Source organism: Sciurus carolinensis, chromosome 7 (genome assembly GCF_902686445.1).
Source record: "Sciurus carolinensis chromosome 7, mSciCar1.2, whole genome shotgun sequence".
Lineage (NCBI taxonomy): Eukaryota > Metazoa > Chordata > Mammalia > Rodentia > Sciuridae > Sciurus > Sciurus carolinensis.
The window spans coordinates 142,389,947-142,415,585 of record NC_062219.1 but is presented as its reverse complement, the minus strand read 5'-3'; the positions used below and the strand labels follow the sequence as shown (position 1 = coordinate 142,415,585).

Below are 25,639 nucleotides of genomic sequence, written 5' to 3'. Positions count from 1 at the left end.
CAGACCGCTCCTGCTGTCTTCTTGAAGCAGGAAGGAGACGGGCTGCTGAGGATAGCCGTGGGATCTGGGATCGCGGTTCAAGAGAGACACAGACAATAAATCAAAAATTCTGAGGAGAGGGGAAAGTCTGAAATAGCCACCGACTCTAAATTGCAGCAGCCCGCTATACTATTCTATACTATAAATGAAGATCTATTAGGAGTTTAATTGAAAAATAGACAGATGGAAGGGAGCTGGCCAGGGACTAGGGAAGGACTAGTATCAAGTCCTTGGCAGTATCAAGGGCCCAGATGATGTTAGTGACTGGGTTTATAGTGGCACCTTCTGCAGAGTGTGCAGTTTTTCCAGCAACACTCAACAGCTGGGCAGTTGATGTAGAGAAAGTGAACAACTGGGTTTCTCCCAGGCTGGGCTTCAGCCAGGTGAACGCATTGAGAGGGCAAAGGGGCGAGGAGGAGGAACACATTGGCAAGCGGAAGCGAGTTGAGGAAGCTCAGGGACTTGAGCAGGGGGACACGGAAGAGGGCGGGTGAGGAGGCTGTGCCCGTTTCTGCTACAGAGGCTGGTTTGTGTCCTCACTCCCAAGCGGCCAGAGCACGTGGTGATTGTTATCTCTGGAAGGAACAGATGCTGACAGATGTGCCATGCTCACGAGCTGCAAGCTGTTGGGTCCCCAGCTGCTCTTCCTCCTCCACAGTGTGCTGGAGCAATTGTGTCCAGCGCTACTGCAACTATCCCTGTGATACACCAGTCAGCTCCGCAGCACTGCAACAAAATACCTTAGACAAGCTACCTGTGAAGAAAAGCAATTTTTACTTGGTACACAGTTTGGGAGGTTCAAGTCCAAGAATAGGAGACTCCGCTGATTTGAGCCTCTGATGAAATCAGTCTCTCAGACAGGAGCTCCTGTCCGAGGGAGTGCACATCTCTTGCCAGGAAGTGGAAGAGACCTGAATTCCACAGTCCCCTTTGAGAGCATACCCTCAATGACCAAAGGAATTCCCGAAAGGCCCCACCTCCAAAAGCTTCCGCCCGCTATGTCTAGGGGTGTCACTGTGGGGACCACGCCGTCAACACATGAGCCAAGTGGTATCACTCCAAGTGGTGTCACTGTGGGGACCAAACCAACAACACATGAGCCTTTGAGGGGGACGTCCAAATCCAAACTGGTGCAGAGAGGATGAGGTTGGCTTGCCCGGTTGGCATGACGGCTTACCCCAGGTTCATCTGCCAGTCTCTGTGGCGCTTTACATTAGCATACTGGCCAAGTCTGTTTAACTCTTGAATTTTATTACTACAGATTTTCTAAGGTTACAGACCTTCCCTAAAATTCCATATTTAAGATGAAACCTATGGTCCTTAGTACAATATTGTTGTTATGATCGTTATGTACCTATACTGATATTATAAGCAGTAAACTTGGAACTCCTAATTATTATACTCTTGTTGGTGTCTTCATGATCACATCATGGGGGAAAACCCAGAAACATCTCACTTTTATTTTTCCCATATTTGGGGGGGGTGCATTATAATTGTACATAATGGTGGAATTCATGTTACCTGTTCATACAAGCGTGCAATATTAACAATATGATTTGACCCATGTCATTCCCTAGTATTTCCCTCCTCGCTTCCTGATCCCTTTCCTCTACTGTGCAGGTCTCCCTTTAATTTTCATGAGATCTGCCCTCTCCCCACCTTTCTTTTCCTTTTTACTCTCTCGCTTCCACAGATGAGAAGAAACATACAAACCTTCACTTTCTGAGTTTGGCTTATTTTGCTTAACATAATGTTCTCAAGTTCCTTCCATTTTCCTGCAAATGCTATGATTTCATTCTCCTTTATGACTGAATAAAATTCCATTGTTAATATGTACCATGTTTTCTTGATCCATTCATCCAATGACAGACACATTACTGGTTCTACAGTTTGGTTATTGTGAATTGTGCTGCTATGAACACAGGTATGCACATAGCACTGTACTATGCCGACTTTGGTTCTCTAGGATAAATACCAAAGAATGGTATAACTAGGTCCTACGGTGGTTCCATGCCTAGTCTTTTGAGGAACCTCAACACTGATTTCCACAGTGATTGTACTAATGGACAATTCCACCAACAGTGTAGAAGTGTTGCTTTTTCTCCACATTCTCTCCAGCATGTGTATCGCTTGTATTCTTGATGGATGCCATTCTGACTGGAGTGAGTTGAGATCTCAGTGTAGCTTTGATTTACACTTGACTGATTGATAATGATGTTGAATATTTTTTCTTGAATTTATTGGCCATTTGTATTTCTTACTTTGAGAAGTATCACGTGCCCTTTTATTAATTGGGTTATTTGTTTTTATGCTAAAAAGATTTTTGAGCTCTTTATATGCTTTAGATAGTAATCTTCTATCAGAAGAGTAGATTTTTTCTTTACATTATTAACTGTTTCCTTTGCAGAAGCTTTTTAACTTGATGCCATATCATTTATTAACTCTTGACAATATGTCCCGAGCTTTAGGACTCCTATTGAGAAAGTGGTTACCTGTGCCTATATGATGAAGTATTGATCCTGTGTTTTCTTATTGGAGTTTTGTAGTTTCTGATCTAATTCCTATGTCTTTGATCCATTTGGAGTTGTTATTTATTCAGGGTGAGAGATAAGGGTCTAGTTTCATTCTTCTACATATGGATAACCAGTTTTCCTGGCACATTTATTAAAGAGGCCACCTTTTCTCCAGTATATTTTTTGCAACTTTGTCAAGGATCAGATGACTGTATCTGTGTGGGTTTGTCTCTGTGCCTTCTGTTCTGTACCATTGATCTATGTGTCTGTTTTATGTCAGTACCATGCAGTGTGTGTTACTATAGGTCTGTAATATAATTTGAAGTCAGATATTGTGATACCTACAGTGTTGCTTTTTTGGCTTAGAATTACTTTGACTATTCTGGGTCTTTTATTCTTCCAAATGAATTTTAGGACTCTTTTTTTTTCTAGTTCTGTAAAAAATATCATTAGTATTTGGATAGAGATTGCATTGAACCCAGAAATGTTTTAGAGGGTCAAGCCAAACTAAAATTATTCCTAGTAAAAAAAAATGGTTAAACTAAATGAAATATCAAAATTATCAGAATTTACAGAAACTATTATACTGTGCTGTTGAGAATATAAATTCATTTATACCGCTTTGGAAAATGGTGTGGTATTTTCCTTTAAGGTTGAAAATGTGCACATGTACAAAAGAGCAATTCTTTTCCCAAGTACACACAAAACAATTAGGTAAAGATCTCTATAGCAGCATTATTAATCATGGTCTAGCACTAGAAACAACTCCATTGTCCATCAGTGTAAATATGGATGGGTAAATGCTGGTCTATCCATAAAATGGAATACCACGTAACAATGAAAATGTTAAGCTATAGCTATAGGCTACAACATAGATGAATCTCATGAACATAATGCTGAGCAGAAGCCACATACTGTCAGATCTATTTATACCAAATTCAAAACAGAAAAAAGTGATTATATAGGTGTACAGACTTAAGGGACAAAGTATACAGAAAAGCAAGGAAGAGAAAACCATAAGTTAGTGTAGTTACCTTTCAGCAGACCCACCCCTGACAGAAAATTTAGGCAGAAAATTGCCACGTTTATTAATGGTGTACCCATAAATATGCTTCTAGGTCTATTGGATTATATGTAAATTAAAACTCAGTATTTGGTCTTATATGTAATTAATGTTTTCTTTTTGTTTCTGTTTCATCTTTTTCTGATCTCTATTATGGGCTATAAAATAAAGGATTACTATCTGATATTCTTCCATATAATAAAATTTCAGAATTTACTGGAGCATTAACCAAGAGAATAAATATGGAAATTAAGGTAAAAGTGCAGATAGAGAACTGCATATTATGGGCCTAAATGTTTAAGAATTGTCACTCATACTAAGAAGCTGTTAAATAAAAGTGTTCTCTCCTCCTACCTGGACACCCATCTCTTCATGCACCTGGAAGGCCATGTTGCACCTCAGAACTCTCGGACCCCTTGGAGTTTCTCGCTAGAGTTCGTAACACAAGCAGAACTGGCTCTCAGGCCCAAGCATCCACCTTCACTTCCCACCCTATAGCCCAAGAAAAATGTCCATGAAGACCTGGAAGTGGGTTTAGAATCATTTGAATAGAGAGTCCCAATGTCCCAGAGCTTGGGGCACTGTCTACAAAGGGAGATATAGGTTTCAGGCGCACACAGACTCTTGACCCCAGACTCCTCTCCCATCAAGAAGGTATATGGCTGAAAGAAAGCCAGAAGTTCCCAGAGTCCAAGGCCTCAGATAGGGTTCCCCTTGCATGGGGCTAAGGGCAGTGCTGCCTTTAAGGGAAAAAGAGGGATTGCATTGGAGGGAGCACTCAGAAAGCTTCTGGGGTCCTGGCAGAAATTTGTGTCTTCACCTGGGTGGCAGGTACAGTTATCGCACTTTATTAAGCAGTTTCTTGGTGCATATTATATCTCCCAGTAAAGAATTAATGAAATGTGTGAAATGTGTGTGTGCGCACATGCACACCTGTGTGTTTCCTGGTGCTGTAGAAGATGGGATTCCCAAAGAAAAATCAGCTCTGAGTGCACTCACAAGTGCAGACGACTTGGACAGTAAACTTTCCTAGGGGAAACCAACAGACTGCTGGGGACAGTCACCCTCCTGCTGGTCCTCTGCCCATCTGGGGTGAGGATGCTTGGGTAGCTGTGCATGGATTCAGGCAGAGCAAATGAGTCATGGGCCCATGTCCTCTTGCCACGGCAAGTGCCTTAGAGGAAAATTCCTTTCCCTCCTCTTTGCCAAGATTATAAATACTATGTTTATCAAACCAAAATTACAGGAGACTCTTCCCATCCCAGTAGAAGTAAAAGGAGACCAGTCCCAATTACCCTCTGTTTGGAATGCAGTTCTAGGAAGGCTTCTTTTCCTCCTCATAAGGGCAGCTGGGTGGGTTCATGAAACAGTTGGCTGAGCATCTACTGTGTACCAGACGTGGTCCTTATTTTTCTGCTCTACCATCCACGTAGTTTTGATTTTTCATTCTTGATAGGAAAAACACTGCTTATGCAAAGATTCAGACAACCAATACTCAAAAGATTTCCATGTATCCCAAGTCATTTAAAGATCAGGTTCCTATATTCTAAGAATATATATTCCACCCATAGTTCATAAATACACACATGCACGTGTGCACACACACAAACACACACCACTTCAAAACTGACTCTTAACAGTTGTAAGAAGATGAAATAGAAAGTACAAATTGAACAGTACTAGCCAACCAAAAGTCCAGTTGATTTTCCTTCCAAAAAATCAAATTCTGGGCTTTTAGCTATTTGAAAGTCACATTTCCAAAATACCAGTTTTCCTCCTTTTTTGGAAACGATGAAAGCTTACAGTTCAAGTGATCTTCAGAAGTGACTTCTGAGAGGTAGAGTCAGGTGGATTTGGTCTCTTCAAATTGATAAAAGAAGCAACATATTCAAATGGATTAAAGGGGGCTAATGAGGCTCAGAACTGAAAGCAAGCTAAAAAACAAGCTAAATCAATGACCAAAACTTTAGAGGCAGCCAATGAAGAATCCTCCTCACCTGCACTCGTGATGAGGGACATCTAGAAACATCCACTCATCACTCAAGACTCAACCTAATGTCAATCATCTCCCTCTGTGCTTTAACCAGACCTTAGGCATATCTGACCAGAGTAGTGGTATCATTTTTTGGTGCTGCATTTCTTTAGTTTGCCCAACTTGACTCTGGGCTCCATGTGGGCAGGACCATACTTTAGACTTCTTTGAAGCTCAAGCTCACATAGCGAAAGCGCCAGATATGGTTTCCATATTGAATGAATGTTGGGTTCCATTCATGAGTCTATGGATTGACTTTCACGACTGCTATGATACAATTCTTAAATAATGAATTGGTCTTAACCCTTCCTTGCTCTTTCTAACTTCTGTCTTCAGGTTCAGTGAGCTGTGAGTTCCATATCATGAGACACTGGCAGGAGCACATCCCGTATTCTTCAAGCAGAGTTAAGAAGAGGAGGAAACTGGCCAGCAGACTGATACACTGGAATTGCCCTCCTTGAGTTCCAGAACTCCAACATCCCTTGGGAGAAAATGTGGTCAAGGGTAAGTAGGGGCAGAAAAAAATGTACATTTTCTGACCCCCTTTCCTCCCCGTGTGGACTAATTCTTCTAAAACAACAGTATGAATGGTGTTCCATTGTCATAAAAGTACATTAATTTTAGGCTGTGAGATTTTGCCACTAGGTGGATTATTAACATGGATAGGCTGGTGGTCACAAGGAATCCTGTTTCATCCAGAAATCTCTGGGGAGGGCATCTTCTGGGATACTGGTGGAACATGACACTTATAGTGTATCCAATGCCTGAGTGAGTCTGAAGTTATGTTCATGAACTATGCAGAAGCTGATCACCCAATTAAGGATTAGCCTGTCCTTGAATCCTGTTTTTTCTGCCAACCAATCACCTTAAGCTACTGGACTTCCATTTTATCATTCCACAAGAAAATTGACTTGGCCTGAGATAGAAGTTAGAGTTAAAAATAGTCAATTCCCCTACATAACTACGGTTTCTTAAAGGTTTTATGAAAATTAAATGGAAAAATACATGCAACTGGACCTATTAATTGGTTTCCAAGGGAGGCAGGCATCATGGCATGATGTGGTGGCCTTGGGAATCATGGAGGCATGGATTTATGATTTATGTCCTCGCTCTTACCCTTGGTAGTAAGGTTGGCCATGATCCTGTTACTTGACCCTTTTGAATCTGTTTCTACATTTATAAAATGGTGATAGGAAGATTGTTTAGAGGATGAAATGAGAAAATGTACTTAAAGTAACATGTTCAAAAGAAAAAGGTTAATTCCTATATGCGCTGAGATTGATAATCCATTGTATGTATCACAGAGAGAAACAACCATCAATTACATACACACACACACACACACACACACAAATAAACCAGTAAAAAAAAATGGAAAAAAATAAAAATAAAGTACTGAGAAGCCAAAAGAAGACTTCCAAAGAAAGCTTTATTTTATTTACAGGAAAAAAGCTGTAAGTTCAATATAATAACAAATATTTTCTTTAAACATTTTGATAAATAATTAAAATATTCCCCTGAAAGTAATTTTTTAAAAGTTCAATTTTCACATTACTGTGACATTTTAAGTTAAAGTAATTGATCTCTTAAAAATCTCTTTCAAAAAAAAAAAATCTCCTTCAGGGGGTATGAAAGATGGTAGAAAGACATCATTACCTTATGTACATGTATGATAACATAAATGGTGAGAATCCACATCATGTACAGCCATAGAAACAAAACGTTGTACCCCATTTGTGTACAATGAATCAAAATGCAGTCTATAAAAATAAAAATCCTTTTTAAAAACCTCTTTCAGTCCTAGAATTCTGGGACAAAATTCTGTCACAGAATTGGATGCTTCAGTAACCAAATTACTAATTCAAAGTGGAATTAATTACATTGATCTGTGACTCCCCAAGCCATTCAACATAAATATTCATTTCTTTGTGTCGATAGTGAGATAAAGTCATCTCTTCTCATTTGTTAAAACCTACTCAGTCAGCTTTGTTAAATACAGACAAAAACAGACAAAAAAACAAGTATTCTCTGCTGGAAGCCCCTGTTTCATTCCATCTGAGTCCCTGCAATGAATACTAGCAAGGAGTTATTTCTAACACATGTTGGTTCTCAATATTTGGTGCTCAAGGTCTAAACACCAGACAGCTCCACCTCCTGAAATCTTAAGTTAGTTTCAAATTATCTATGAGCAGAGTGGGAATGTCCCTTGAGCTCTGTAATATCGGGACTTCTGTGTATTTTCCCCTCATCATGAACTTCATTTCAGGGTACACACACACACACACACACACACACACACACACACTGTACTAGTCAAAGTAGAATGCAAATATCTAGTCGCTGTCATTATCACCTAATGAACAAGGACATTTATTTCTGTCATTAGTGCTTCCTAAAGATATATTTCTGATACAGCTCAAGAATACAGAAGGGAAGCCATATTGCTTGACTCAAAGTCAGCCCTGCCTCTAACGGGTAGTAAGACCTCAAAAAAGGTACTTAACCTCTCTGGGCCTGGGTTCCTTTACCCAGAAAATGAGTGTGAGAATAGCACCCACCTTAAGTTGTGATGATTAAATACGTAAATTATTTAGAATGTCATCCCCACCTACTAAGCCTCAATAGATCCTTCCAGGGACACCCTGAGTTACATAGGCAGCATATGAGAGGTACAATCAGGGGGTTGGGGCACAGCTCACTGGTACAGGGCTTGCGTGGCATGCATGAAGCCCTGGCTTCCACCCTAGCAGCTCACAGAAATCACTGACAGGAAACGCCAGGAGAAGCAGGGTGCACGGAAGTCCTGGTGAGGGACAGGCCCTTGGGAACCTGGTGCACGGGTGCAGGTTACACTGGGTGGCTCCTGAGTTGCCGGTTCCTGGTTCCAGAAGCAACACTGAAGACCTGCAGGTGCAGGCACTGCCGGGATGACCCTTGGGAAAATCGTGCTTAACCCATAAATTCTCTTAAAAGTGAGTTCCCTGCAAAAACCCTCAGAAAACAAAAGAAGCCAGCCCTGAGGCCACTGTGCAAATACAAATGTGGGCAGAGGCGGGAAAGGTGGCGCCCACACCTGCAGGCCACTTGAGGGTGCTGAGAGGGGGTCCCCCATGTCCACCCGAGCTGTTTGGTTTGCCCCTCTGCAGAGAGCCCAAGTTAAACATTGGCCAAGGCCGCCCTGGCCAGGAGGAGGAGGCTGGCTCAGAGAGACCAGAGGCTTCCAGGAAGAATCTTTTAAACTGCAAACCTTTTTCTTTAGTATTCTTACCCTTTCTCCTCTCCTAGGGAAGGAAGCTGGCCATTGGGCATGTTGTGTTTTGGTTTATTAAAAAAAAAAAAAAAAAAGTCAAATTGAACTCTTGCTTCACAAAAGACCAAAAATTGTTGATTGAGAATTTGAGAATTTTACCTCCCCCAACTAAATATGGGTTAAACACAGGTCCAAGTAGTCATCTACACTGTGAATCTACATCTTCCATGGGTCTGTGGTAAATGTCCTAAAAGGGAGATGCGATGAAGAGGGGTAATTCACACACCCTCTAATTACCCCTTTAAAATATGATTATTCTGACATCTTTTAAGGACTATGAAAACTCTACCTAGTGAAAATTACCACTGTGCATCATTATGCTTAAAAGATAATTTAACTTGTTTGGATTTCTAGGTGCTTCCTTAAGAGTGAAGATGAAAGAGTAGGGATCAAAATGAAGAAGCACCCCTAAATCTGCCTGTATCTGTGTGCTCAGGCTACTGGAACAAGGGACCGCAGCCTGGGTGGCTTGCACAACAGAAATCTATTTTCTGGCCATTCTGGAGGCTGGAAGTCCAAGATCAAGGTTTTGGCAGGGTTGTTTTCTCCTGAGGCTGTCTCTAAAAGATGGTTTTTAGATGCTGTGTCTTCACGTGGTCTCCCCTCTGCAAGTGACTGGGTTCTAATTTCATCTTTTCAGAAGGACACTAGTCATCTGGATTAGAGCCCAACCTCCTCGCTTGAGCTTGATTACTTCCGGTCTCCAAATTCAGCGGCATTCTAAGCCGGTACAGGTGCAGACCTGAGCACGAGAACCGCAGACCCAGTTCACCCTGCCTAAACGGGAGCCTAACGCATCCACAGGGCAACTCGATCTAATCACATCCCCAGTCAAGTTCTGGGATGGAGACAGGAACAGGAATGCAGGTGGTTTATGAAGAGTCCTCACTGTTAAGATAGCAAAATGAGCAGGATTAGACAGAGAGAGACATCAAAGTCAAAATAAAGGCCACAGCTCATCACAAGGGTCCTCTGGAGCTGACTGGTCAGTCCTTTAACTTGTCCAGAAGTGATGTAAGAGGGTGGGACTTTATGCCCCGCCTGGACCGGAAGGTGGATGTGAGCAGCCCCAGGAGGAGGCACGGAGTGCAGGAGGCAGTTCTCCTCCTTGGTAGGGAAGCTCTGCAGGTTGCTAGTTGCCAACTCTACAGTAGCTGGCAGAGCGAATGGCCGTTCAGTCTGAAGTGAGTTCTCTGGTCTGGTCACTACAAGTAGGAAGTTTACTTTTCCCCAGTGAATTTTCTCCAAGTGAAATATTATCTTCTTCGGAAATTTTCACAATCTATGCAATGAGAACAGATATTTGCAAATCAGAATTCTAATAAACGTTTAATATCCAAAATTTATAAGGGACTCATACAACTTAGTAGCAAGAAAATAGCCTGGATTTTAAAATGAGCAAAAGATCCAAATAGACATCACTAATCATCAGGGAAATGCAAATCAAAGCCATCACGGGACATCGCCCCACACCGGTTAGGAAGGGTTTTAGTCAAAAGGTAAGATGTGTGGGCGAGGATATGCAGACAAGGGGCCCCTTTCCCGCACTCTTAGTGGGAAAGTTAACTGGTACAGCAATTACGGAAAACCATGGAGGCTTCCCAAAAAAAGTAAAAATGGAACTACCACCACATGACCCAGAAACCCACTTCTGTGCATATATCCAAAGGAAAAGAAATCTGTATGTTAAAGAGACATCTGTTCATGACAGCATTATCTGCAATCACGGAGAAATTTAAACCACCTATGTGTCCATGGACACAGGAATAGATAAAGAAACAGTGGCATATGTATACATACCCATGCATACAGTGGAATATCATTCAGCCTTTCAAAAAAAAAGGATATGTGTGTGCATGTATACATACACACATATATATATATATATGTCTCAAAAGGCTGATATATATATTGATGTGTACATCAAAATATTATGTATACACCTTACATATACACAATTTTTATTTGCCAGTTATGCTTCAAGAAAACTGAGGGGAAAAATTTCTCATAAAGTCTCTCAGCAGATGGAAGTATAACCTATTATGAATCCTAAAATATTCGGCCCAACACCAGGCACAGAAAAGAGTGGCCAGGTGGCAGGTCAGCTCATGTGGCTTAGTAGGAAAGGTAGATCCAAAGAGAGTTGGATGCAAATCTCTGCCCTGCTACTTACTAATCTTACATCCCGGGATCTCTCTGAACTTCCAATTTCTCTTTTGTACACCCATGTCCCTGGCAGCATTATCCACAACCACCAATTATTCTTATCTTTTGCAAAATAAGGATAACCCCAAGTTTGTTGGACTGTTACAAGATTTAAACAAGAAGTATCTTGACACTTAGACTCAAAGTATCATCACGTGGCCTAGGGTAGAGCGCTTGCTTAGCATGTGTGAGGACTTGGGTTTGATCCTCAGCACCACATAAAAATAAATAAATAAAATAATGTGCCCATCTACAACTAAAAAATATTTTTTTAAATATATCATCATGTTTAGCATGATTCTTCACACACACACACACATAGAAACATGTGTGTGCATCCAAAAACTGATTAGTTCCATTTTCTTCTTTGCAGCCCTTAGTTCATTGGTGGTTAAATAGTTACAATGAGGGAGAAATAGAGGTTTTATTTCCTAGTTTGAAGGAGAGTGCTTCATGAATCCTTTGTGCTCAGAGTCACCTATGAAGGTTGCTCAACTACAAATTGCTCATTCTCAGCAAATCTAACTGGAGAGTCTAGGGTGGGGTGCAATATGTATCATCTTAGCAGGTTCCATGGGGGTTCCTGATACCCAGAAAATCTTGAGGCTTCCTACTTGAAGCTGTGGATGCCAATCTCCTAGAAGTACTCTTCATGCCAAAGCTCGGTTGGTCCTGTGCTTAGCGGATGCTTGTGGATCTTTCCGCCACTCTCGTTGTCATGAGGTCTTTGGATGTGGATTGTCACATCATGTCACGTTGCCAAGACCTCTCTCTCTTCACAAATACTGCATATTCCAAAACTCAGACCTGCGTAAATCATGTCAGTCAAACCAGTTCTCCTTCTTGACATGTAGTTTTATTAAGGTATAAATCAGCACTAAAAGGCAATCTAGTGCAGACAGGTTTTTTTATGGGGGAATGCAGATCCCCTGGGTTTGCCTGGAAAATGAGAAGCATATTCGAAGATGCAGGTGCCAGAGTGGCCAGGCCTGCAAAGAGGCGCGTCTGGAGGGAGACCTCACCGTCCCATTTTAATCAAGGACAGCGACTCCTCCAGATGGGATTGCTGACGGCTTTCTGTGTTTGTTTATGGATCACAAAGTCCAGCTGTATTGCAGACTGCCAAGAAGACACTGACCAATGTCCCAGAAGTAAACGGGAGCTGCAATGCAGAAAGTGACCCCAAAGCTCAGGCGGGCTTTCCTGTTCCTGCCAGACACTTTTCCTGATTGGACACTGGGACAGTGGTTTTTCAGTGTCTTCTGTGGCTTTCTTTTCCCACAAATAGGCTTCATTTATTCTAAAATATGCAGCTTTGGAGGTTTCTTGAAAATGGTACTTTCACTCAGTAAAAATAAAGATGAAAACTCTGTCCGTGGGAATCCATTCTGCATAAAGATTAAAGTAAGAGCATCACAGAAACAATCTACTCTCCCCCGCTGATCAGCAGCCACCCAGACCTAACCGCTTTCCATAGCAGGGCAAAGAAAATTCTGGAAGTAGCACAACAAAAATCTTCCCATCACTGAGAACCCTTGGGTGACCTTTGCTTGCCGTCTCCATCCAGACATTACAAAGGCAGAGCTGAGTCCTTTCTTTGGTCCTTAGACTAGCATTGCCAATACCAAGACATATTCTGAGTGCTCTTCTTATTGAGATTTTCATTATTGTTTCTCCACAGTTTTCCTTCATTCTCTTTAAAAACTCTCTCTTCAGTTTTGGCCAGGGTGTCATAACCCACGTGAATTCACTATTACATTAAAAAGAAGTATGCATCCCCTGTCCTTTAAGTATTATCCAGAGCCCTCTCAGTTTTTTCAGGCTCATTTTAGAGACCCATCTTTGAGTATATAGTTGACGAGTGCTTCTTGCCCATGTTCTAATCTCTTTCTGCCTCTGCCCTGTACTTTGTCATTTGTTAGATGCACAGAATTTCAGAACTTAAAGGCATATTAGTCAGGATAGTACTCCAGGAAGCTGCAGTAACAAGTGAGCCCTATAATCTCAATGGCTCTATACAATACAAGTGAGTTCTCCCTTGTGGGACAAGCCCATCACTTGTGGGTAGCTATCCTCAGGAATCTGGGTTTCTTCCATCCTGTGGCTTCAGTATCTACAAGTCCTTCACTTCCACAGTGTAAATGAGAGCAGTGTGGGACATTTTAGGTAGCAGACTGGAAAGTAGAATGAATCATGTTCCCTAGCCTTCTGTTGGAGAGAACTCAGTTATATGATCAATCTAAACTCAAATAAGGCAGAGAAATGCTGAGAGAGTGCACAGATGACAATACTGGTAGCCTCAGAGAGAATTTAAAGGTCCTTTTCTTTCAACTTCTTTAAGATATTTTAGTTGAGGCAACTCAGACCCAGAGAACATTTAAGTTATGTACAACTAATCAGAGACAGCTCTGCTTGCTGGTATTTGCCAAGGACCCCCCTTACCCATTCCTATTAATTCTTATTAACGGGTAAAAGCATTCAAAAAGTGCCAAATATGATTCTATCCAGTACTCCAGGATAAGGAGGAACATGGCCACCCTGCTCTGAAACCCACAGTTCTGGGGCAGAGCCTCTGGGTCTGAGACCCAGGCTGAGGAGTGTTTCAGGGAGCAAGGGCCAGTAGTAAACCCTAATTATGGGAAATGCTTCTTGGCTCCTAAGGGACATAAAATCACTTCGGGAAGAGTCAAGAAAAGCAGAAACAGAACACCCTGTGATGTTTCATTCAGAGGCCAAACGTCACCTACGAAGTCTTGTGTTTTGTACTTGATTCTGTCAAGATAACTTTTAGAGAATGGAGACAGTGTCGGTGGGGAAAGAAGTTCTGGAAGGTGTCAGCCTGCTTCGCAGCCCCCGGGTTGGCTGAAAGGCAATGCGTCTAGAAGGCTTGTCCTCAGTTGGGATCAAATGTGAGGGGGAACAGAGGCTCAGAAAATCCCAGATAAAGCTGAGGAAATGGGCACAGGCAAGCGAGGTCTCCCTGGTGGGCACCGAAAGCTGCCTGGGAGGGTAAGATTTCACCAGTGGAGGCCACTCCTTTACAGTTTAGAAATTCTGTATATAATTTTGCACCACCTCTGTCTACATCAGTGCTCGCTGGGCAGTTGGTTACAGACCTATCTTTTTAAATTCTGATTTTGCCATCACAGAATTTATAAATGAACAGGATCTTTTACTTGAATGTTTTCACTTTCATCTAGAAATCTGGCATGAACTAGTTGAAGACTGCATGTTAGTGCTTCTGTTTTTAAGGATCAAGGACAAATATTTTAATACTCTGACCCACCCATACCAGCTCAGAAGGGAAAAGAAATAAAGTAGTACCTACCACTTGGCTACTAAATATGGTGTTGATTTAACCTAAACATTTTTAAAGTAAGATTTAATAACAATAATAGAAAATAAATTCACAGAAGTACCAGAATTAAATGCTTGACTTAGTTGCCCCTTCCCCACTCCCCCGCCAAAATAATCACATTCTCTAGATTTTATGGATCATATGCAAAACGGTAAAACGACAGAAGCCAGTGACAGGTGTCTTCATTTTCCAGTTTTCAACTTAGTCTCTTCTTTCCAAGCTAACTTTTCCCTCTCTTTTAAAAACATATGCTTACCCGTGTCAGTTGGAGAAAGGCTGTGCCCATTTTATTGACAGCCATTGAAGTCAATAAGATGAATGGGTTTGGTTAGTTTATGGCAAAAGCTGGGCTCAAATCAGTGGTCAGTACAGTGAGCAGGAAGAGGAAGCAGGTCAGTCAGACACCTCCAAAGAATCAAGAAGAGGTAACTTTCAGACTTACACTCATGAGATATGTACACACTGGTGAAACGAAGTGGATACAATTAGCCTGCTATGAAAATCATCCATCTATACGTTAAAGAGAGTTTGGTGTGGAGCACCCCCAACTTCAGTCCTATCGATCTAGGTGAAGTAATGAGGAGGTACGTGGGTGCAAGTTGGGAAGCAAAAAGCCAGGTGGCTTCCTGACTGCTTGAAGGTGGTGTGAACAGGAATTAGTTACCAAGGAAGCAGTGAAAAGAGAGAACCAGAGGGTCATAGTGGCCCTCTGGATGGCAGAACCCATTGACATGGAAGTAGCGAGGAAGGACAGTCTTAACAGTGTTGACCAAAGCATGATGGTTCCCCTGATAGAATACTGGACCCCTGCTGTGGACAAGAGTGGCTCATCACGACAGCAGTACTTCAATCTGTGTCCGCAGTACTCTTCCAGGTAAATGCCCCTCTATGGGAGGCACCTGGGCAGGCAGAAGTTTGCCCTGTAAGACCTCCGCCCTCACTCCACCCCCCTTGAACTGCTGCTGACCCAGCCCTGGGTTAATTTGACTGGAACATATAGAAAGTCAAGATCAGGATGTTCAAATAATGCGACTGCGTTTGGTGTCTGACAATAAATGCCATATTGTAGGCCAGACGTGGTCTGCAGAACAAATTTCAGCAGGCCACGCGCTGTTATTCAGTCGTATCCAGGACCCCACCACGCACAGCTTCATCAGAGATACCAAGAGTCGACAGGATAATGTTTTCCAGGTTTTTGCACACATTCTCCAGTTGCAGTAATTGTTAGGTGATAAATACCGTGACAGCTCATTACCAAATTCAGCTTCCAGAAGGCGGAAGGTTAAATTGCGCTTCTCACCTGCTGGGCGATGGGTTAGCATCTTAGCCTTGTCCTTTCTCCTCTGTATTCTTCACCCAGCCCCAACTCTGTCTGGAATCTTGTGTATTTTAGGCATTGGATTTCACTCAAACCCTGTTGAAGTGAGAAATGGAGTCAAAAGACTCATTACACAAGTTCATGTAGGAATAAGCCAGATAGTCAATAAAGGTCAGTGAATAGTGGTGAAAGCAGATGACCTAATACACACGGTGGAAGACTATTCAACCATGAAAAAGAACGAAATCCTGTCATTTGCAGCACGGTGGGTAGAACTAGAGGACATGATGTTAAGTGAAGTCAGTCGGGGAGAGGAAGAGAAGAACTGCATATTCTCACTTCTGTGTGGAAGGTAAAAAGCTGATCTCCTATCAGGAAAGAACAGTGGTTACCAGACCAGAGATGGTACGGGGGAGGGAACCGTAGAGAGTGGGTGGTTAGTGGGGACAGAGGCGCACCTGGGAAAGAGGACAACTTCTGAAGTTCTACAGCACAGTAGGAAACTCGGGTTGAAAACAGTTCATTGTGTATTTCCAAACAGCTAGTCGAGAGGATTTCTAATGTTCTCAACACGAATAAACGATCAGTGCCTGACGGACAGATCTGCCAATTATACCTGTATGGAAATGTCACACTGCACCCCATAAATAGGTACAAGTCTATGTAAATTTGAAATAGAAAATGTTTTGCAAATATTACCTAGAAACACAAGAGCATGATCTCTAGTCTCTGAGCTTTTTCTTGGAGTTTTTGCCTCTGTGTCTAGAGAGGATCTGTGTGCTTTGTGCCCTTATGACAGCTAGAAACACATAAACCTATTTCCATAAACTAACAACTTGGTTTTCTTTTCTCTTGGGTGAAATGGCTAGGAACAGGTGACTGGGTGTCACAGCCGGTGTCCACTCGGCTCTGGGAACTGCTAGCCGTGGCCCCATCCACACGTGTGGGAGCTCCAGTCCTCCCGGCCCCCCGCGCTTGCCCTGTTGGATCCTGCATCCTGCTTCTGCCGTTCTCGTGAGTGTGCCGAGCACCTTCAGTGGCTTGCTGTGCATTTCCCTGGGAGCTAAGGGTGTCCCCATGTGCTCGTCTGTCCTCTGCACGCCCTCTATGATAAAATGCCTATTCGAGCACTCAGCCCACTTTGTTTTTGGCGGGGGGGTGGGTACCAGGGATTGAACTCAGGAGCACTCGGCCACCAAGCCACATCCCAGCCCTATTTTGTACTATTTAGAGACAGGGTCTCACTGAGTTGCTTAGCACCTCGCTGTTGCCGAGGCTGGCTTCAAACTCACGATCCTCCTGCCTCAGCCTCCCGAGCTGCTGAGCGCCACGGCCCCAGCCACCCTGCCCACTTTTAAGTGGTTCGTTTGTTTAGTATCATCAAATTTTGAGTTTCTTATCTGTTCTGAAGACACTCTCTTCGTTAAATTTACAGATTGTGATCACTTTTCCCAGCATCTGCCTTGCCTTTTCATTCTGTTGTCAGTGTCTTCAGAAGAGCAAACGTTTGTGATGAAATTCTGTTTATTAATTTATCATTTTATTGTGCTTTTGGTGTGATAGCCAAGAAAGCTTTGCCTAACCCAAGGCCACACACATTTTCTCTGATATTTTTAGCTCTAGGCTTTGCCTGTATCTCTGATCCATTTCAAGTTAGTACTTATATGGTGGAAGCTAAAGATTGAAGCTCATGCTTTATAGATGGATAACCACAGGCACCAGCACCCTTTGCTGTTTCTCTACTACATTTTGTTTGCACCTTCATCAAAATCATGATGGCAATCTGTGGATCTATTTCTATATAAAATGTCACACTGTTTAGACTTTTGCAAGTCTTGAAATTTTGTAGTCTGAGTCACTCAAGTTTGTTCTTTCATGAAGTATTTTGCTTTTTACTTCTCTGTGCCCACTCTTCTAGACCCTTTGTGTTTCCTTGTGAAGTTCAAAATCAGTTTCTCAATTTCTACCAAAAAAAAAAAACAAACCCTATTATGATTTTGGCTGGGTGGATGTTGAATCTACAAGTCAGTTTAAGAAAATGGACCTCTTGTCAATACTGAGATCTCTGATCCATGAACAGGCTGCACCTTCCCATTTGTTTATGTCTTTGTTAATTTCTGTAGCAATATTTTATAGTTTTGATGGTGCAGGGCAGAGCCAGCAGTCCTCAGTCTCAGAGGATGAAGGAGAACCATCAGTTTCCTCTTTAAGACTGACGAGCTTATTATGCGTCTTACAACAACCCAGTTGGAACCGCAAGGAGGGAACCAGTTCCCAGAGCCCTAAGCACTGGGTGCAGGAACACATGCAGTTTAACATGTGGACTCGGACGGCCTGGGTTCAAATTCTGCTGCCACACCAAGATGAGTGGTCTTGGGAAATTCATAATCACTCAGTTTTCTAACCAGCAAAATGCAGAAAATACTCTCTGGCATTCCTCATAAGGAACTCCGTGGGGTTCCAATAGCCCTTCAAACACAGAACTATTTTTGTCGTATAAAATGCAACTGATAAACATTATCAATGACTGTTGGTGCACTTGACATAGCATCCGTAACATAATAGGCATGCAAAAAAAAAAAATATATTGTTAGCTTCCAGAGGGAGCAGACTAGGCCATTTCAGGTGTACCTCTTATTTATTTTGACACTATTCCAGGCTGAGCTGAATTGTTGGAAGGAGCTTTGTTCTTTAAAGGCCTGACTTGGATACGGAAGACTCTTTGGGATTCTGCATTTAAGACTGTATTGGAGATGTCTATGCAGGATCTCTCCACAGAAGCAAATCTCCACACTTACCTTCACGTTAGCTTCCTTTAATCTCTGCGTGGCCCATCTGAGGGTCTAAAAGTCTGAGGAAGGTGATGGATCCTTTCCCTCATTGCTCCTGAAATCCTTAGAAATCTGACTCATATGAGGACGTTTCTACCCTACCCTGGGGACTCGTGCCCGAGAGGCACCCCCCGGCACTCGGAAGCTGGTGGCACACAGGACCCCAGGCTGGGCTACCCGATAGAGACCTTAGGCTGGGAACCAGCCCAGAGCTCCTTGCAGGAGTGAGAGAGGTGGAGGGATAAGGGCCCTGGCTTCACCTCCCACCTGCCAGCTGGAACCCAGAGGGCGGGGGAGCACCTCCATGGACAGCCTGCAGGTCAGACTCTGGAGAGAAGAAGGTGAGATCATTCTGGAGGAGTAATGAGGAGATTCCACACTCACCTCATGAAAAGACCAGCCCCACCACGGTCATTCATGTCTCCTTGAGACAACTCTGACTGCTAGAAAATTCCTGGTCAACCCAGGGTCCACGCAGAACAGGACTAATTCCTCACCTGCCTGACCAGGCTTTAGAGAAAGGACAAGAGCCCACCCATCTCCAGTCAAGTGCTAGGGTGAGAGTCATCGAGATGTCCGGTTAGTTCCTCGGCCCCAACCTGCAAAGAGACTCAAGGTTAAGGGCTCCAAATATCTTCCTTTCGGCCCGGTGGTTTTCAACTGGAAGCAGTGGCTTTCCACCCCAGATGATGTTGACGAGGCTGGAGACGTCTGTCATTGTCATCTCCAGAGGAAGGGGTGCTCCTGAGGTGCAGTGGGTAGATACCAAGGATGTCACCAGAATTCTTATCATGAACGGGAGTTTCCACCACAGGAAATGATCCAACCCCAATAGTGCCAAGGTTGAGAAACCTCCCCAGGAGCTCACTCCAAGCTCCCCCCACACACCCAGATGACAGCTTTGATTTTGGGGTGAGTAACTCAAAACATACTTGATCCTGTTGAGAACAGGGAGGGAAGGAACTTGCAGGAGTGGCATTTCAGGGCCAGGGAGTGAAAGCAGGCAGCTATTTGTTTGAACTAGGTATGGGGACCGCTGGATTTCCCCTTGCCCAGCACCCTGGCTTTGGAGCTCATGGTGGCTGAGCAGGGAGCAGAGAGCAGGCCCCACTGGGGGCTCTGGGACCACTGTCACAACACAGCATCAGCTTCTTGCAATCAAGCATACAAACCAGAAGGTCAGCCCTGAGAAGCAGAAGACAGAAAGGAGAGTCGTTTGGCCTGCGGTCGAGAACAGATCGCTGAACACGGCAGCCCTGTCCAAAGGGAACGACCGACCACCACCACTAGGGGACCGTGCCCGCACCTGGATTCACAAAGCCTCATCTGCCTGGTGCCGGGGACCAATTCCAAGAGTCCAATCCACTGGCTCATCCTGCACCTTTGCCATGGCCTGCTGAGCTCTTGTCTGTCCAAGCAGCCGTACTAGGACCAAAAAATATGGAAATGTCATCTGCGGCCATGAATCAAGAGCAGCTGAACTTCAGCTCTGCTGAAGGTCAGCTGGTGTAAGTATTTTGACAAATACTTGCTGCCTTGCCACAGGGCAGTTCATCTTTTTTTTTTTTTTTTTTTTGGCATCTCCAGATCCACTGGAAACTTTGTATTTTAAGTGAACCTTCCAGACACCTCAAGTTTACCCTGCTGAAGGAGGACCTTGACACCATGATCCTTGGGGAGAGAGAAACTTTCTAAACAGCTATCCATTTCCTTTGCTTCCACGGGGTATATGGACAATAATTCTATTTTAAGTGACTCAGGACAATGACTGTAACATAAAAGTGAAGTAATAAGTTACCCACAGACCTGGGAGCAGTTCGCTCGGGCATTAAGTGAACCCAGATCCTAACCGTTGCTTCGTGTTGTCCTGTTGATGTTTTCCAGTTTCCGCCCACTCTCGAAGCTCTCCTTTATCCTCCCTTCCCATGGGGATCAGCTGTCACTCTTACATCGCCAGGCCTGTCCTCCTGGTAATCCCTGCCTCCTGGTAATGGGTGCCACGGGAGAAGTATACTGATATCTCCTGGAAACTTAAAAAAATATTATTTGTGCCTGGGTCCCAGCTCCGGAGTTGTGATTTCGTTAGCCTGGGTCAAGGCCTGGGCTTTGGGACAGTTTACTGCCCCCGCCCCTGCAAGACCATTCTGTTGTGCTGTCAAGGGCTGAGAACTGCTAGAAAAGGACAGCAGATACCTGTGAGAATTGTGCATAAAATAAGAGTTAATATGATCTCAGAGGTTTTCCTACAAATAATGTATGAGCTTCTCAGCATGTTTTAGACTTCTTTGGGTCTTACTTTCTTGTTCCTGCTGTGTTCCAGGGATGTGACCTCAAGCTAGGAGAGAGGCAGACAGTATCAGTGGTGAGGTGCTTGGAGTCTAGAGCTCAGTTACCTGGGTTCAGACCTTGACTCTGTCACTTACTGTGTGACCTTGGGCAAGTGTCTTAACCTTTCTGTGCCTCAGCCTCATCAGAGAAGTAGTAGAAGGATTAAATGAGTTAGTGTAAAGAGAGGACTGAACATAGGGGCTGTCAAGAACAGAATTTGCTTCTGATAGCTAAGATGGAGAGACAGACAGGTGTGGACAGGAATAAAACCACAATCCAGGATGTCTTGGGACACAGAGACTGGTGACAGTGGGAAGCTGTGTCTCCAGAAAGAGAAGAAATAGTGTTTAACTCAGGGAAAACTGAGACTGTGGAGAGCAGCAGCAGGAGAGGGTGTAAGTTGTGGAGCCCAGCCTCTACGCCTCCCTCATAATAGCCTCCAGTCTCCCAATACAGCCTCCACTGCTGAACTGGAGAGCCAGGGAAGCAGCCTGCAGGGACAGGCTCTCAGGTCACAGAGCAAAGCAAGGAAGGCAGAGAACAAATCGAGTGGGTGGGAGGCAGAGAATAACCAGTACAGTGAGCTGCTGTTCATGAGTTCCCAGGGCTGGGAAGTCACCAGAAAAAGTCCCGGTTGCCCTGATGTGGGCAAACTTTGCACGTCAGCTGTGGAATCTGAAAGAGAACTGCCCCTCGAGCCACACTCATTCTGGGAGAAAGGTGCCTCCCCCGCAGCCCTTAGCACCAAGCTGAGAGGGTTCAGCACAGCTGTGGGTAAAATGTTCCATTTTTTAAAAACCTGAGCTCCCTGGGTCCCGGGGCTCTGGGGAGAGCGCCTCATGGCTGCGGACCAGCTCCTGCTCCCCTGGAGCCCTCTCCGCCCCTGCTCCCTGGTCTCTCTCCACCCCAACCCCTGCACCACACAACCCGGACCTCCAAGCTGTGCTGGTGGAAACACATGCCTGAGCCTGACCTGCGGCAGCTCTGGAATGTCCTCCTCTGCGGCTCCCCCACCCCCAAATGCCACCTTTGTCTTTCCACTCATGAATGCTGACCTTCAGTCTTCCGACATCCCGCCAGCGACTTAATGGCCCTTCTTGCCTGTGCTTCCATTTGCTCTGCAAAGCCACACTCCAAGGCTCGGTACCTGTCAAGTACCGAGCGGTGTAAGGAGAGGCAGAAGCCCGTCTTCCAGAAGCTTCCATGCTAAGCATAAGGGTGGAGAGAAGGCACTCAGTGTGACAGGTGGCTTTTCCAGTAGACATCTCTGCAACCCACCAGCTCCTCTGCAGGTTTTGCTTCTGTGCTGTATGACAAGCAAACATCGTGACACTCAGATTCTTGCCCGGATGCATCAGCCCTGTCTCATTTTGTGCAGATACATACACTTGGTTCACCGGAAACCCTGCAGGGACCCTATCTTCATTCCAACATTAGGGCTTTTTCCAAATCAAATACCAGGTATTTCTTTACAGATTTAATTGAACTATTCCTCCTGTAAGCCCATTATGTTCCATCCAAATTCCTTTGGATCCACAGCCTCCCCCGTGAGCCTGGTGCTCTGTGACAGTCCCATTCTGCTCTGTTGCCCTTCGAAGCCCAGCAATCATTGCAGAGCGTTTCTGAGTAAAGAAGGATGAAACGGCTTCTCTGTCCTTTTAGTACCGAGGTGACTTCAGCTTCATAATCAGACAACCAAGACCCCCAGGAGGAGCTGGGGACTGAAGTTAAAGGATGTCTGGGGAAATCTGACTAGGGAGGATGCTAACCAGTGATTTGGGTTGGAGTCGTGCCAGAAATGTCAGTCACAGGCGCGGCAGAACCACCAAGCCCCGGGCCCTGCAGACCCCTGTGCTGAACTTTCATTTTACATAAGAAGAGAGGAGACACACACACACACACACACACACACACACACACACACACACCCCAATAATGCAGGCAAGCATAGGATAAATGCCAAGTGAGTGGGACATAAATAATAACAGTTAAATTGTGTTTGAAAGAATCTGACATTTCCCTTAATCAAGATTCATTTCCTATGCAGGTGATTTCCATTTCTGTCGGTCTCTGTGGAGGTTTTACAAGATTTCTTAATCTATCTCTATTTCCATATGTATAATTTGGGTGGCTGAAAGATTTCTCCTACCTCCAAATCTCATGTATTTCTTGACATTTTGAATTTATGAGGTATCCACAAATCCACAAAAGAAGGACCCAACCATGTCTGAGGTCAGGTCTTCTTAAGACGCAAGTATCTCAAAGTAGAAATTCTCTGACTTTCTCCCTGTTTGTGGAGGTTGAAGTGGGTGCTTCCAGTCTTCAGTTCTCATTTTCTGCAGGGGGGGCCTTGCTACTTCAGCAAAGCCAGTGACTCCAAGAACATCCTCCCCTTTGGGTCACCTGTGTCACTAGGAAAAAAAAAAAAAAGCAAAATCTGGTGAAGAATTTTGAGGAACGTCTCCACTTCCAGCCTGTTCCAATGAACATGAATACAAGTCCACCGTGAACTTGCCGTAGTGACAGCTGTTCTGTCTGCCTGCCCCTCGGTCCTTGTGTCTGTCCCAGCATATTTGATGAGAGCCGAATCTGCGGCCTGTGGTCACATCTATCACCTCTGTAGACCATGTACTCGTAAGAACAGGCAGTTCTGGTGCCTCGTATTTTTTAAAATTATTTATGTACTTAACTTTGACAAGTAGAAATTTCATATATATATATATGTACATATTTATATGGTTTACAACATGATGCTTTGAAATACACGTGCGTTACGAAAGGGTTAAGTCAAGTTAATTAACAACTCTGTGACTCACATGATCATACTGATCATTTTGTGTGATGAGGACTCAACACCCACCCCTTTGGTAATTTCTCAGGATTCCATATATTGGTGTTAACCATGGTCACCAGATGCACAATGCCTCTCGCTCGGTACCTCTTCCTCTTGCTTTGTGTTCTCTGACCAATATTTCTCCATTCCCCCGTCCATAGCCCATGGTGACCTGCCTCCTACTCTCTGATTTTTCAGATTCCAAATATAAGTGAGCTCATCTATATCTGTCTTTCTGCGCCAGTTTATCTCACTTAGCCTAATGTCCTTCAGGTTCATCTGTGTAGTCACAGATGACAGAATTCCCACCTTTTTTAAGGATGAGTCTACTCCACTTCCATGCATGTGCCACATTTATCAATTCATTATCGACAGACACTTGGTTGGTTTCCGTATCCTATCTGTTGTGAGAGATCCTGCAACGGACAGGGGGATACAGATAGCTTGTTGGTGCGCTGAATGCATTTCCTCTGGATGGACACCCGATGGTGGGATTATCAGATCCCATTTTTCATGGTTTGAGAAAGTTCCATTCTGCTTCCCATATGACCTTACCAGTTTACATCCCCACCCACGCTGTCCTTTCTTCAGGTCATTGCCAGCATTTGCTTTCTTCTCTTTTTGATAACAGCCATCTGACAGGTGTGTAGTGAGAGCATCATGGTACAGTAGGCATTGCTCCACCTGGCATTCCCCACGTGGAGCCTGGTGCTCTGCGCCCAGCAGGCCCAGGGGAGGGTAGGTGAAGGAGTCAATCAAGTGACTGTTTAACAGAAGTCAGAGGCATGAATCCTCCCGGAGAGCACGGACAGACCTAGGAATAATTGCAAGAAAGCAAGGGCTCTCTCCAGTGCCCAGAACCTTCCCTGGTAAAAGGGCCCAGCATGTGACCCCAGCTGTAGTGGCACCACTAGGGATTTAAAAAAAAAAAAAAAGAAAAGAAAAAAAAAAAAAAAAAACTTGTAAGAAATTCAAACCTGGTTCTCAGACCTGACACAGAAAGAAGGTGAAAGAAGAATCTGGTCTCAAAAGAACCATTTGGTTTTGCTTGGAAATTATTTCAAGGAAACTGTCAAGGACCATAACCCCCACTGTGTTTTCTGACCTCCCGGGAGCCCCTGGCTGGGTGCCACCCTTAGATCAGGAGAAGCGCCTTTGGCTCTTCAGGAGGGCAGCGTCTCTTGGTTAACCAAGAAGAAACTGGTCACACGAAAGAAGTGGGGCCCTTCGCTGTGGCTACCGCCCCCACAGTCGCTTTCTCTAATCGTGACACCGGAGTCACCCGCCTGGAGGCCAGGCTGTCTGGGTGGACAGAGTAACGATCGGGGCACAGGCCCCAGTGAGCGCGCTGAGAACTCACAGGGACCCCGCAGGTCCTGGGCGTCCATTTCTGCCTTCAGTTGTAAGAACAATGCCTCGGGTCATTTGGATCCTGATAACATTGACTCAAAACCCTCAAATAAATGAAGTCATTCTGAGTCACCAGCAGGACGGGCTCTGCCAGCAAGAAACAGAGCCGCGCGTTTGGCCACAGGCGGAGGCTGCGCGCAGGGCAGAGGGAGCCGACCGGCGGACGGGCGGTACCCGCGCCCTTTATTCCGCAGCCTCTCCGGAAGACAAGCGCACGGTGCGTGGCGTTTGTCCCCATCCAGGTTGCCCAGGCTTGAGGCTAATTCAGTTTCTTAAAATGTCAACTTACATACACATTTTCAGGAATGTGTCTGTTGGGTAAAGCAGCCTTACAGAGGGAAAGGCAGGCGGGCAATGCCGTGGCTAGTTCATGTCATTATCATCTGGGGCGCTTCTTTC

The 25,639-nt window shown here is 44.3% G+C and overlaps 1 protein-coding gene across 1 annotated transcript in view; it reads left to right on the top strand.

Annotated features, from left to right (window-relative positions):
• Nedd9 (neural precursor cell expressed, developmentally down-regulated 9) overlaps positions 1–25,639 on the top strand; it is a 179,806-nt gene that overhangs the window by 68,002 nt on the left and 86,165 nt on the right. Inside the window, exon 2 of the mRNA XM_047557340.1 lies at positions 5,984–6,151. Coding sequence (XP_047413296.1) covers positions 6,140–6,151 — 12 coding nt within the window. The 5' untranslated portion in view covers positions 5,984–6,139. The remainder of the gene's footprint in view (positions 1–5,983; positions 6,152–25,639) is intronic.